This window comes from Myotis yumanensis, unplaced genomic scaffold (genome assembly GCF_028538775.1).
Source record: "Myotis yumanensis isolate MYYU_CA2020_CCGP unplaced genomic scaffold, mMyoYum1.0.hap1 SCAF_22, whole genome shotgun sequence".
Classification (NCBI taxonomy): domain Eukaryota; kingdom Metazoa; phylum Chordata; class Mammalia; order Chiroptera; family Vespertilionidae; genus Myotis; species Myotis yumanensis.
This window is the reverse complement of record NW_027223773.1, coordinates 9653392-9667825: the sequence shown is the minus strand read 5'-3', so window position 1 is coordinate 9667825 and position 14434 is coordinate 9653392. Positions and strand designations below refer to the sequence as shown.

The window sequence follows — 14434 nt, the reverse complement described above, 5'->3', positions numbered from 1 at the left end:
AATTCTGACTGGCGACTTGTCACTTTTTTTTTCTCAACCAGAACCTCAGGCTTTTCCCTGTGAACTCTCCCCAGAGAAATACTGTTCTATGGGACGTCAAACCATATATTTTTAAAAACAGAATGTGAATGAAAATGTACTTGGTTTTGAGAATTTTAGGATGCCTTCTGGGATAAACAAAGACAGCCTCTGGTTTGGGAGGACTGCTCTTTGGGTTGTTGGGAAGATCCATGAAAAAGTAATGTGACAGAGAACTTTGTAAGGATCTAAAGAGTTCCTGAGGTTATTTTTCTTGTAAATGAATGAAGCAGAATTTATCCAGGGGCTGCTGAAATGACAGAATTACCTGCACAATATTTTGGGGTTTTTCCACATTGTACTTGCAGGCATTTGGAGGTGTGGAGAGAGCAGTACAATAGCTCATTGCCATCTATAGGGAAATACATACTCTTAAGGTTGCGTCCCAAATGATCTAATAATTCATAGCATCTAAATGAAATTAAACCAATCAGCATCTGTCTTGACCTGCCAGCACCAGAGGCCACTGCGTTCAATTCAACTGAATGCTCATTACAATTCTGGTTTGGAAAATCTAAACAAAATAGTGGGGTTGACTAACGATGCCTTTATGAAATGGCAAAGTCTTTGAAAGCTTCTGAGCCTTTAAAATAAGGTGGTCTCTATCCATCTCCTACAGCATTCATTAGTTATAGCCATTTAACAAAATGCAAAGTCATCAGACTACCCAGAAATGATGAGTCACTTCTGACCAAATAGGGAATTCACTTTTTGGTCTAATGAAATGTGTGACCAATAAAAGTACATCAACTGTTTTTGAAATCATGCCTATAAGGAACATCCAAAACTAGCCTTCTCTTTCACCTGCTTTCAGAGAAGTAGGCTCTGAGGATGTTAATAATGTGGCATATATTAAGCAAAAGAACAAGGCCAGATTACCTAAAAATGACCTTTAAGAAGGTCATTTCTAAGAGTCATTCCAAAAACTCTTCCATGAAATATATTTAACACTCAACCTTCATCAAGAGGCAAATGTCTAGCAGTGATATGAAAATTACCAGACCATACGTATCTGGATACTTGTGTGTCTCACTATCTTCTTTATTTAATCGCTGGCACTGTGTTTATCAGGGACGACCACACTTCACGACTCCATGTGTCGAGTGTAACAACACAGTGTGCCGTTTCTTCTAGTGGAAAGAACACGTTTGAAATCACAGAGTCCCCGACTCTGACATTTTACAGCAAATTAATGGATGTCAGAAGCCTCAGATTCTTTATGAAATCAATATGCTTAGTGTTCATTCATTCAAGAACCATTTGCTGAGCTTTCAGATTCCACCAGGCACTGTGCTTGACTCTGCAGACAGAATTTTGAAAGACACAGTCTCTAGCGTTCAAGTTTATAATCCAGTCAACAAGAAAGATCAAATAAAACCACGGGGAGTAACATATACGCTCTGAGTCTAGAGTGAATCACAGTGGTTCCCACTCCCACGCATTTGCCTAAAATGCCTGCTTAAAGGCGCTGTTGGCAAGTTGTTTTCCAACACGTAGTCAGCATGTTAAGATGATCTATAAAGGCCGCTCCACTTGGCTGAGAGGATGGATCTTCATCTACTAACCTAACCACCTTGAAAGCCAGTTATGTTGTTGGAACTGTGAAATATACGATAATCTCTCAATTAACCAAGATAAACCTAAGTATTCTGGTTCATTTCATTTACTGGTTAACAGAGTTGAGTAAAACACCCTTTAAGTTGAGTACACTTCCTGAATATATATCAGTGTATTTCCTGCCCTAATAAATATGGTGAAATAAAAAATAACCTGAGCAAATGTATTTCCCTAAAAGAGTTAGGGCAAGACTTCCACATTTTTACAATCTTGCAACAACATTATTCAGGGGCTGATAGATGTCCTCTGACTCCACAGAATATTGTTTGGGGGTCACCTTTTTAGCATCATAGCATTTTGGGACTTAAAGAGACATTAAAAAAGCATTTAGTTCAAAAATCCTAATTCTAGGCTTGAAAAACACTGAACTCAGTGCAGTTAAGTAAATTTGCCTTAGGCCACACAGTTGGTGGCAAAACCGGAATAGAAACCCAGGGGAGTGGAATCACAATCCAGTGCTGTTCATTTTTCAAGGTACCACAGATTCATAAAACATAGAGAGACTCAGGTGGGTTTCCATGGATTGCACAGCCCCGAGAGTAGACCTGTTTTGTGTCATTTGTCTCCTGATAAAAACCAAGAGGGTAACAATTAATTCTGGTTGCTTTTAAGCAGTAGAGAATTTTCCAGATTCTGATATGACTGCTTTTTTTGAAAATACTGTGGACTTGTGGATTTGCCTCTGAAAGTTGAGTTAATACACTTCTAACATCTTAGGTGATAAAGTAAGTAACGAAGGCTGCAGGTCATGAGGCCGCCTGGCGTGCGGAACACCTAGGCACCGAGAGCCAGTGCGGACAGCGTTTGGAACATTGTCTGATTGCCCTTGTTTTATGGTGTCAGGTCAGACACTTAGCAATGGTTGAATGTAGTTTATTCTCTCTTGGTATAATATTTAGAGCATTCAAGAGCGTGTTAAGTAAAATGAATGCATACACAGTGTCTACATAAATGTAAATTTATTCATAATCAAGAGCGGAATATTTTCTATGGCATTTATCAAAGCAAATATCCTTATATAGGTATTGCTATAAAATGAAGAGTGCGTTTAAAACAAATAGGGACAATCTCATGTTTATATTCAGTTATTTTCAGATGTGCTATTAAACTTAAAAAAGATTATATTTCATCAAAAAACAAAAGGAATAAATTCCACAGTATTATCAAGGTCTTTTAAAAGACCTTCGCATAAAAGTGCAATTTTGCATGAGAAAAAAGAAGACTATTGTCTGTCTACAGAAATCTGTAAACTATGTTGGTTCTAGGGTTTTATTAAGTGACGGTCCTTTTGAGATAGAAGTGTGATGTAATCCAGAATATAATAATGATCAAGAATATCGGGGGGGGGTCATTGAAACCTTCATTAAAAAAATAAGACCTATATTTTCATACTGTGCATTGTTTTTCAAATGAATACAAGCTTCATGGGAAAATAACCCTGTTAATCCAACCATTTTGGAAAAAGCCCTCAACAATTAGGACATTCTGCAAATAATAAAAAAAAGAAGTAATTTCTGATAATCCTAAATTAGATTTGGGAAACCTACTGACTTAGATTGTTATTCTATTATTTTGCATAATATGAAATAAGTGTATTAGATCAACATCATTCACATTTAAGATGTGAAGTGAGTTTTCAGTGGGAATAGCGATACATGAGGGTTTTTTGGGGTTTGTTCTTGTTTTCTTAAGTGAGGGAGGGAGAGAAGATGGGATAAAGGGAAGGGAAGCAGCAGAGACAGGAAGGGGACAGAGAAAGTGATAGAGAAAAGCAAACTTACTCCCAGCTTGAGGAGATATTTGGTGCCAGGCAACAGGTACTGTAGCGTGTGGTCCTGAAAAAGCTCTGTACTGTTATAGACGACATCCCACGTGGTAAAGTCATGCATGTAATTTGAAATATATAATAGATAGCCCTCCAGAATTCCGTTTAGTTTTCTTGGTTGTTTCCACCTAGGGATGGAAAAGTACAGCATTATTTCCTCGTTCCTTCAAGTCATGCCTGGTGGGCACAGCCTTTATAGGACAGGTGTGAACCTGGACTCAGGCCACAGTAAAAATACACACTGAACACTCAACGTGATTCACTTAAAAAACATCAACCGAGTAGTTATTAAATGTCTATTCTGAATGGTATAAAGAAAATAAGGCATAGTGCCTGTTCTCTAGTTACTTATAATTTTAACTAGAGGCCCAATGCACAAAATCCGTGCAAGACTAGGCCTTCCTTCCCCCAGCTGCCGGCACCAGCTTCCCTCTGGCACCTGGCTTTCCTCTGGCTGCCAGCAGGCACCTGGGACCCGGGCTTCCCTCACAGTCCCGGCTTCATCTGGAAGGTCGTCCAGCCTAATTAGCATATTATACTTTTATTATTATAGATTAGATAATAATACGAAAATGTCTGAGCATTTGACTTTTAAATATTTTAAAATGTTTTTACTGCATTTTTAGAGAGATGGGAAGGGAGAGGGAGAGAGAAACATCAATGAGAGAGAATCATCAATCAGCTGCCTCCTGCATGCACCCCTGTGGGGATTGAGCCTGCAACCAAGGCATGTGCCTTGACCGGGATTCAAACTGTGACCTCCTGGTTCATGGGTCAGTGCTCAACCAATTAAGCAACACTGCTCAGGTGAGCATTTGATTTTGAACTTAAGCCATAGAACAAAATTTGGGCTAAGTAATACATCTGAGCACTTATGAGAAATGAAAGGGAGAGAGAATAACATAATGGTCTTGAAAAGGGCATTGATGGAACGGTTAATAAGCAATTACAGAATACAGGAAAGTTGTGGATTGCAAGGGCTGAAATAGTGCAGTAAGACTTCTCGAATGAGGTGACATGTGACTTAGAGGCATGGCTGAGTCCTTGACAGACAGGTTGTATTTGGTAGGAAGAGTAGAGCACATTCCACACAAGGGTTCCAATGTGTCCGTGAGCATGAACTGGGCAAGTCATGGAACAGACAGAAATTGGTAAATTGAGAAATAGTTACAGTAGTGGGACATCTTTGGGGTAAATACTGTGGGATTGGCTTAGGGCAAAAAGGAGAGCCACTGGGAGAGTTCAAATTAGGGACCATGGGATATGAGTCATGTTTTTCAGTTTGAATGAATAGCTTAATTTATTGAGTCCAAGCTCTTCTTTCATAGATGAGAAATTGAGACCGAGAGAGATGAATGTAAACAGTAGTAACTGGTGGTAAGAGAAGTTTAACTCAGTACTGCAATATACCCTGTACCTCTTGTATTAGGAAATGGATAAAAACCACTAATATCAAAACTAATCTGAACCTGCCTATAGCTGAAAGTTCCTTTCTGACTTCTACTGCAAGGAACACGAAGGTCCCAGTTTATCCTCAAAAAGCAAATGTACATTTATATTCTCTAACTCCAAAGGAGCACAAACAATGCCTCTCATCTAAAAAGCTCAAGGCGGCCGGGTAAGTGGTCAGTTTCCCCCTCCATGAAGTTTGCACAGAAGCTGTGTACACATGTAGCTCGGCCTGATTGCATAAAGACAAAATGGAAATTAACTTGGCAAGGGATAATCAAAGGTTCCCAGCACCACTGAACTAATCACTCCTATGCATTTAATCACAATGAAATTAATTCTATGTCACAAGCCCTTCCCTTGATTGAACGCACTGGGATTCCTGCATGAACCCCCGTGTGACAAACAATATTGCTACTCACTGTGCGTTTATAGTTCTGGAATCCAGGACGGTCAGAATCGGGGGAGTCACGTGTTCCGGTGGCAGCTGTGCCGTGTACAGCATCACCAGGGAGCTGTTCGCGCATCCCACATGTGTGCAGGCACACAGCAGAAACTGGTGTGGCGAGAACACTGCCAAATCTAGGGGGTGCAGGAAACAAGAACGCATTTGCAATCAGACTTTTTATTCCCAAGATCTCACTCCTCATCTACGTCCCTACTTCTTAGAATGGCGAAAGGAAAGCTTCAAATAAGAATCGATAGCCATCAAAATTGATGCCAATAAAACCGAGTCTGTTTCACCCCTTAAATATGTGATGGTTATTTTAAAATAGACAGGTGTCAATCAAACTCTTGGCTTCATTTTTCATTTGAACAATTTGACTGTTTTTTTGAATGTCCCTGGCCAGGTAAATCGGTTTGAGTTTAGCCTTAGTTCAGTGACTCTGTTAAAAAATAAATGAGACATTTAAATAATTTTCAAAACATATTTGAAGACAACAGGAGTTGCTTTTGAAATTCAAATACAGAGCTTTTAACAATGACTTTGAACTTGTCATTCCTTCGGCTGAATTCCTTTCTTTTCTTCTCCACCTGAGCAACTATTATTTGACCTTCAAGCTGCCCGGTCTCAGTGCCAATGCCTGTTTCTTTCAGCAGCTGCCCCGACACACCCTGCCGTGACCTCTGGCACAAGATGGAGCTATTATCCTCTCCTTTCCTCCCAAGGTGTTTGCACACACCTTCAGCACAGCGCTCACAATGCCGACATCAGGATCTGTTTCTATGACTTTGACTCTGTTTATTCGAGCCCTCAGAGTGAACTCTGTAAGGGCAGGGACGGTGCTACATTCATTTTGCATCCTCTGTATCTAGCACAATGCCTGACACATTATAGGTTTTGAATACATGTGTTAGAATAAACTAATCTGTAATTTACTAATTCAATTCTAAAATATCCTCAGTACCCCCTTTTCACAGGGACTCAATTATTTCATTGAATGAATCTCACCAAAGTCCTGTCAACTTTACCAAGATGTAAACATCAGTCATATTTCTGTGCTTGTCTGAATTCCTAAAAAGAATTCCCAAACACAAATGCTTCATAAAACACACACACACACACACACACACACAAACAGGAGCCCTGACCCATGTGCTCAGTGGTTAGAACACTGGCGCATGCATACACAGGGTCGCAGGTTCAACTTCTCATCCAGGGCATGTACTTGGCTGGACTGCACGTACCCGGGTTGCAGGTTTGATCCCCAGCCCCGATTAGGGAGTGTTTGGGAGGTAACCAATTGATGTGTCTCTCTCTCTCTCACATAGACATTTCTCTCTCTCTCTCCTCTCCCTCCCTCCCTTACACTCTCTTTAAAAATCAATGGGAAAAATATCCTCGGGGCAGGACTGACCAAAAAACAAATAGGAGATAAAGGTACGCCAAAATGTGGACAGAGGTTCTCTCTGAGTGAGGACACATGGATGATTTATTTTTTATTACATATATTTTCAAATTTTCTAAGGTATACATGTATATCACAGATGGAGAAAACACAGCCACTGTTTATCAATATCAATTCAATATTTAAGAAAATGTATGCCCAGGACCCAGTTGGCACTGTTACACCCCCTATGTCACACTTTGGCTTGGTTTCCTTTTCAATCATCCCCCCCCCCCTTTTCTATTTTTTCACCTTTTTGGCAACTCCAACACCCTCAGTAATGACTCATCCCTGAATCTGGCTCCACTTCCACTTCCTCACATGGAATGCCCTTCATCCCACTGCATTTTTCACCGTTCGGCACAGTGAGACCCACTACCTGATCATCTCCAGAGCCATTTCCTAGCCTCTTAATTTAAAATCTACCCTGTCTGACCACAGACTGGTGACCTCCCACCCCTTCCATTTGTCACGTTAATGCAGTCCCTCCTTTGCTACCACACAGCCTCTCATTTCCAGAGTATTCACAACATCTGCATTTCCCTTGCCATGATCTTCGATGACTCATTTCCAAGTCATGTTCTCCAGGTCTCTAGGGTACCTCACCTCCTCAGTGCTCTTCTGTATCTGCTGCCTCAGTGCCTAGCCTGGGATAAGTCTTCCTATATCATCTTCTGATATCTGTGCGGTGTGACTGAGAGACATTGCTGAACACACTGAAGAGTCCACTACATTTTTACATTTTCCAACATGAGCTGGACCCTTGGCACTCCTTGGGGATACCTGTCTTATTCCCTTGTTTCTTCCTTCGTTGTACTGACCTCTTTATTTTTTTCTCCTTCCATGGTTTGGGCAAATCTGGAGGAACCAAGTGAGGTCTCAAATTGAAGTCCTCGGGTCCAGCTCTTTCTGAACCTCTATAATATTTGGTATCCGTGCCATGCGGTCAAGATCAATATGGTTGTCATAAATATCAATATGGTTTTCCCCTTCTGCTCTTCCCTACCCCTACCCCCATGCCTTTCCCTCAGTTACAGTCTCCGCTAAATGTCCATCCATTCAATTATAAAGTCTGCATTTACCTATAAAATAGGTACTACATGTGAAACAGAATGGGACTGGTCAGAAAGCAGAAAGAGGAGAACCCCTCTACACAGAGCCAAATGGAGGGCACTGGGGGTTTAGATTTAACAATCAGGAGAAACAAAAAGGGCACAGACCCTCCCTTCCTCCACGTCAAACACCCCAGATGGAATGAAGGAGGGAAGAAGGAAGGAGACAGGGATGTCCAGGATCTTGGGATGAGGGGTTGTGACGCCTGGTTCTAAGGTAGAGTCCCAGGCAGCAAACGGACCCAGAAAAAACAAACAAACCTTGGTGTGTGCAGCAGGATGGGGCCAGAGAAAGAACTGCTGAAAGTTCAGTTCCCCAAGTGTGATACGGAAGCAATGACGAGACCTCCTGGGTCTGAGGGGGCATCTCATTAGTGACCCCTTTGCACAGAATGAAGCATCATGGATGGCCACACCCAAATACCGAAAAGTGTCTATGACCCTGCAAGCTTTCACACCTTCAAAGGACAGGAGGGACCCTGAGAGGGACTGTAGGCATAACATCACATATATGAGGTCGAGTTACAGAATTAAAAATACAGATATTCATAGAAATACATACATAGCTATGTCTTATTAACTGGGATTTATAATGCTTCATGCTCATTCTGCCCTTTATTCATGCGTTTGATAACCACACCCAAGATTTCCAATCCTATGCAGAATTAAAATGTTCTTCCCATTGGATTTTTTAAAAATGAATTAATTCACAAAAAATCCTTATGGGAAATCTGATACAATAGGAACTGAGGATTTCCTTTGGATTGGGAAAATTTGAAAACTATAAACTCAACAGTACAAAGAAAGCCAGTCTTTGATTAAATAGCTTTTTTGACTTCCGAGTCATTTTTATGCCTGCGCTGTCCACCCCGAAGTGGATTATTCTTCATGTATTTCCATAAGAAGATGAAGTGTCACTCGTGTCCTTTGAATAATGAGGCATGAAAAAAAGAAGGGGATGGAGCCTCACATGATACATGTTAGAGGGAGCTGAACAGGTGGCTGGACTGGGAAGTCCTCAGTGAAGTGGGAGGCGATGGTGAGGAAGAGAGAAAGCAAAACTTGGCGAGAAAAGAGGAGTCTCCAGGTTGGGGGAGGAGAGTAGCTAGGTGAAAAAGGGACAATTGAAATGGGTGATTCTTTTTTAGAGAGTTCCCTTTCCAAGGGAAGCAGGACTAAGGCATTCTTTGGGGGTGAAGTCCTAAGCAAAACCATCAATTCCATGTTGAAAGCCAAGAGGAACATAACAGTAACTCTCTCCTCCCTGCCGAACTGCAACTGATTTGGTAATATGTCTCCACAGATGTGATCAGGCCCTTCAAGGGCAAGGTGATGGATCAGTGGATTCAAACAATTGCAGGTATGTACACAAATCTGAGCGGAGCCACTGGAGGGTGGGGGACCCTGAAAATATAAGGCCACTGTTCATCAAACCCCTTAACAAAACCATCTTGTTTTCCATTTGCCTGATTGCATCGTTTGCATAAGATCAAACAGAGAAAGCTGTGGACAGGGAAAAACAGATCGTTCTGAAATGCATCAGAAATGGATCCACAGGCATCATCCTGAGACGTGTTACACGGAAATGCACCCCAGCGCATGGAAACCTCACCGATTACTGTCGAGCAAACTATAATTTACAATACTGGCCATGAATTATATGCTATTTTACGATTGATTTCATGCTGTTGTTCAGAGAATTTCATTGATCTCAATTTACAAAATGAACCAATAAGTAGGCAATGATTTTCTTTTAACTCCTGGAGTAAACTGAGAAATGTATATCTTCTTATTGGTGTCTCCCGTGGCAGTTCTTGCTGCTTTATGATCTAACGTTACCAAGTCGTTTTTCTAACAACTTCCAAATAAAAAATAGAGCTTCTTCCTGATTTTGTCCCCTCTTCTCAGGAGTCATCACCTGGGTGTTAAAAATGTTGGAACAGCTAGGCCAGCGTGGCTCAGTGGTTGAGCATCAACCTATGGGAACCAGGAGTTCATGGTTCAATTCCCGGTCAGGGCACCAACCCGGGTTGCAGGCTGGATTCCCAGTAGGGAGAGTGCAGGAGGCAGTCAATCAATAATTCTCTCTCATCATTGATGTTTCTCTCTCTTTCTCCCTCTCCCTTCCTCTCTGAAATCAATAAAAAAATACATTCTTAAATGTTGGAACAATTTGGCCACTAGTGACCACAGCTCCTCTGTCATTAGGAATTCCATCTTGGGAATCACTTCTAGGTTAAGGTCCAATGAGAACACAGTCTGGGTGGTCGAGCTAGTAGGTGGTGTGTTTTCTATAGACATCAGGAGAGCAATGGGCCCCATAAAAAGCACGTGGAAGGCCAAGTTGTTCATTCTGCCCCCGTGCAGCCCTTGCGTCACGGCTGCTTGCTCAGCCTTTTGGGTCCAGAAAACTCAGAGTCTGACCTTATAATTAATAAAAAACACAGGCTTTCTTTAGCCTGAACACGATTATGCTTCTGCTCCTCATAAAAGCCTTAATGTGGACCAGGCTTTTCTCTAACCAGGTGAGCAAATACCCATCACCAACATCCGGGTCCGTCCCTTCAAACTAACTGGCAGAGTTGGACTCACTTTGCCCTAGTAAGTGCTTATCTATAACCCTGCACCCAAACTATATTCTCAACTCAACACGTTTTTTGTTTGTGCTCACAATGTTTTCCGCCTCGCGACAGAGATCCACATACACCCTTCTCATCAAAACCTTGTTCACAGTGTGTATTATTCACAGAGCCTCTTCTGATTCTCCATAATGTGGGCTTAGTTTGTGCTCTACTTAGCTGCCTTTAAAAAAAAAACAAAAAAAGTCTCTCTCATGAGCATCCTTATGCCAATCATGAGTACCCACGGCGCTATTGGCACTCTGAGAACAAGAATTCTTGGTCTCATAGGTATCCCCTTACAACTCTACACTTTGGACACTCCTGATGGTTGAATAGTAAAAAAGAATTATTGCAACAAGAAAACTAACTATAAGCAAATGACCTGGTGCCTCAGTCAAAATAATAACTGGTAGCACATGCTGGGGAACCACAACCAGCTAGGAGTTGACAATCACTCGTTTGGAGGGGAAAGGGAACTACTACTGTCATTGTGCTAGTGATGAATTGTGCTCCCCCCCCCCCCCCCCCCCGCCCCGTCATTCTCTCCTCTTCTTTGGCTGGTGATTTCAAAGGCTTCCATGCAAAACTCCTTAGGCCAACAGCATTCTTAGCCAGCTGTCTTCCACTCGGGATTCCTGAGTACCCCCAATACCCAATTTACAATAAATTATAGCATATTGAGGCCAAGATTTTTTTTTATTGGTTGCTTTTATGATAATATAACCCTAGAGCAGTATCCCTCTTATCTTTCTCTCTCACTACTCCCCTCCCTCCTACACACACACACACACACACACACACACTACTCACACTACTCCTCTACCATATACCTTGCTTCTGGACAATGAGAGATGGAATTAGTAACTGGCTTTTGAATTTTATAAATGCTCACAGCTCACATTCAGAAATAGCTTTTATGCCATTTATTTATTCACTCCACAAATATATGTTGGGCATCTGCATGTATTTTCTATGCTGAGATATGGCAGATAGTAAGGTGTGTACAAGATAATTTCAGCTATGTCTTTTGAATTACACTTTGCTCTGGGTTAGGTCTTCCAAACTTCAGAGATAATGTGGCTTATAGAGTATAGAAATGTAGTATGTGCCAATGATTCTAAGCCACTTTATTCTATACTGCTCACAATATAAAATGGCAAATGATTTGAGAATTTTTGTGCAAAAATTACAAATTATAGTGTATCTCCTATGATGGGGTCTGCACTGCTACTTATAAAAAAGAACTGATTTCAGGAAGAGCGCAAGTTTCACTGATTAACAACAAGTTACAATGAAGATATTAGCGCCAAACTACTTAGGGACACAATATTGAAGATAATGTATATTAGCATTAATATTTTACTATTAGCTCCCCAAATGCTCAGATTTTAGGAATTCTATACGTGCTGAATTTGAGAAATGAATACTCAAAGGTGTGTGGAAGTTCAGTTGACACTAAAGGTCTGTAGCTTTACAGAAAACATTCATTTGATTTATATTTTGAAGACCAAGTTTAACTTTATAGCAGTGATTCAGTGAGGGGGAAATCTCCTAATATTATCTAAATAGTATATTTTTGATACCCAGAGTTCTGAGCTAATAGAATTTATGGGCTGTATCCTCTTGGCTTTTGCATAGTAGAGCTACACAAGGGCCAGAAAGTGACTTTGTAATCTTCCCACAGGAGATAAATATTCAAATATTTGCAAATTCGGTAGCATTTCCCTAGGAGTTGTTGGACTTGTATATATTTCCACAATAGGGCAGAAAAAATGTAGAGAGGGCAATACAAGAATAGCATCTTTGCAAAATAGCCTTTAAAAGTTGGGATGTAGGAAACAAACTTCCCTAAATGCTATTGGAATTTTAAGTTTTGTTTTTTTCCCCCCAAACTCTTTTTTTACCATTCTAGGTTTGAATGTAACTGTGAAGTACAGTAAACACAGGGATGAGGTTTTTAATAAACAAGCCTTTGTCTGAATCTTAAATCATTCTCTTACACTCATCCAAAATTTCCCACTTAAAATAAAAACTATTTTATGCTCAAATAGGTACCAATATTTTGGTTGTCATTACATTGGATTTAATTACATCATGACTATAAATGTGAAAAATAACTGATCGATCTTTACAAACTTTAATAGCATGAGATGAGTCATATTTGTAGCCATGGGATGGCCCCTCTCACAGGTTTAGCATAAATTCTGTGCTTATGAGCTTTGCAATAGTCTTAATACTTGTGCCACATAGAGAAATAGGAAGAAAATATGTACCCAATGGATGGCAAGCACTGGGGTCACATGTCACTTCTGTTACCAATCAACTATGCCTGGCTGTCAGTCTCAGACAAATTACTCTGTCTTGAACGTCCCTCTAAATACCAATTGCTATTCTGACACATCCTCCACATAATGTCTAGTTTTATAATAATTGGGGGAAAAATGATGCCTTCAGTCCTTCATTGTGAAAACAACCTTTGTTGTTTTTTGTTCCCTGTATGCATATACCCTTCCATGTCTTCAGGACAGAATACCCTCCAGTCACTCACAGTCTAGTGGAAAAAACAACCAAGCCAACCAATAATTTGGGTAGAGTATGCTCACTGATATGAGAGATGGGAACTCTGAGAGGGAAACGGAAGCCCACACGTGTCCCACAGCACCCGACGACTCCTCACTCAGACACTAATTTATTGCCCCAGTTTCAGAACACACAAGACAGATCTATGAATAATGGGTGGGTGGGTAAGTTAATGAATGAAAGAACCACAAATCAGCATTTGTGAAAATATTTTGTTCTAATATTCTTGAGGCATTATTCTCCAAAACAAACAAACAAACAAACAAACAGGTAAATGTTTAATTTTTACTACTTTGGCACATAGCTATATGCAGTCATTGCAAAGAATACCTTTATTACGCCTGAGAGTATCCCTCCAAAATTCCTATGTGGAACCCCTAACCCCCAGTTCCTCCGAAAAGTGGCTGTATTTGGAGATAGGGTTTTTGAAGAGGTGGTTAAATTAAACTGTGGCCTTTAGTGTGGGTCCTAATCTAATTTTTCCTCCTAAGGACAAATTCCAGTGTCCTTACAAGAGGAGGAAAGCTGGCCACACAGACACCAGGGATGCACACTCAGAGAGGGCAGACATGTGAGGACGTGGCCAGAAGCTGGCCATCTGCAAGCCAAGGAGAGAGGCCTCCGGAGGAACCAAACTCGCTGACACCTCGATCTGGGACCTCGAGTCCCCGAGACTGAGAGAGAATAAATTCCTGTTACTTAAGCCCCCCAGCCTGAAATTTTCTCATGGCAGCTCTAGCAAACTACCACTTCTATGAGTGGATTAAAAGGGTAGATTATTCTTTCATGTCCGTGGTTGACTGAAATAAGGAAGATAGGAGGTCATGCAGCAGGGAGTCGTACAAACCCGTTTCCACGCATAGCTTTTCAAGACTGACTCTGAAGACATGGCTCATTTCTACCCTCAAGACCACACGCTGCAGACCGATAGCGTCCTACTATATCTCCTCAACGCATGTGGGCACAATGTCAGACGGTCCCCATTTAAAATCCGTCGGCTTGCTTGAAACTTACAAAATTAAAGCTCCCCTTGGAATGAGACACTTTAATTGATGTGTTGTCTTTAAGAATACACAGATGATGTGATGGAGACATACATGGCGTGTTAATGTTCTGACACCACTGAATATCACAGTGTCAGGGAATCTCCCATCCTTCCTTCACTTTCAACTTATCTAGTTGAGAGTTGTGATCTGGGAGTCAGAAAATGATCAGAGCACAATTCTAGTCCTAGCTGTTATCATCGACCAACCTCATGAAAGC

The 14434-nt window shown here is 41.0% G+C and overlaps 1 protein-coding gene across 1 annotated transcript in view; it reads right to left on the bottom strand.

The window, feature by feature from the left end:
• The window catches only part of USH2A (usherin), a 398687-nt gene that overhangs the window by 196153 nt on the left and 188100 nt on the right, over nt 1-14434 (bottom strand). Inside the window, 2 exon segments of the mRNA XM_070401429.1 lie at nt 3477-3648; nt 5392-5551. Coding sequence (XP_070257530.1) covers nt 3477-3648; nt 5392-5551 — 332 coding nt within the window.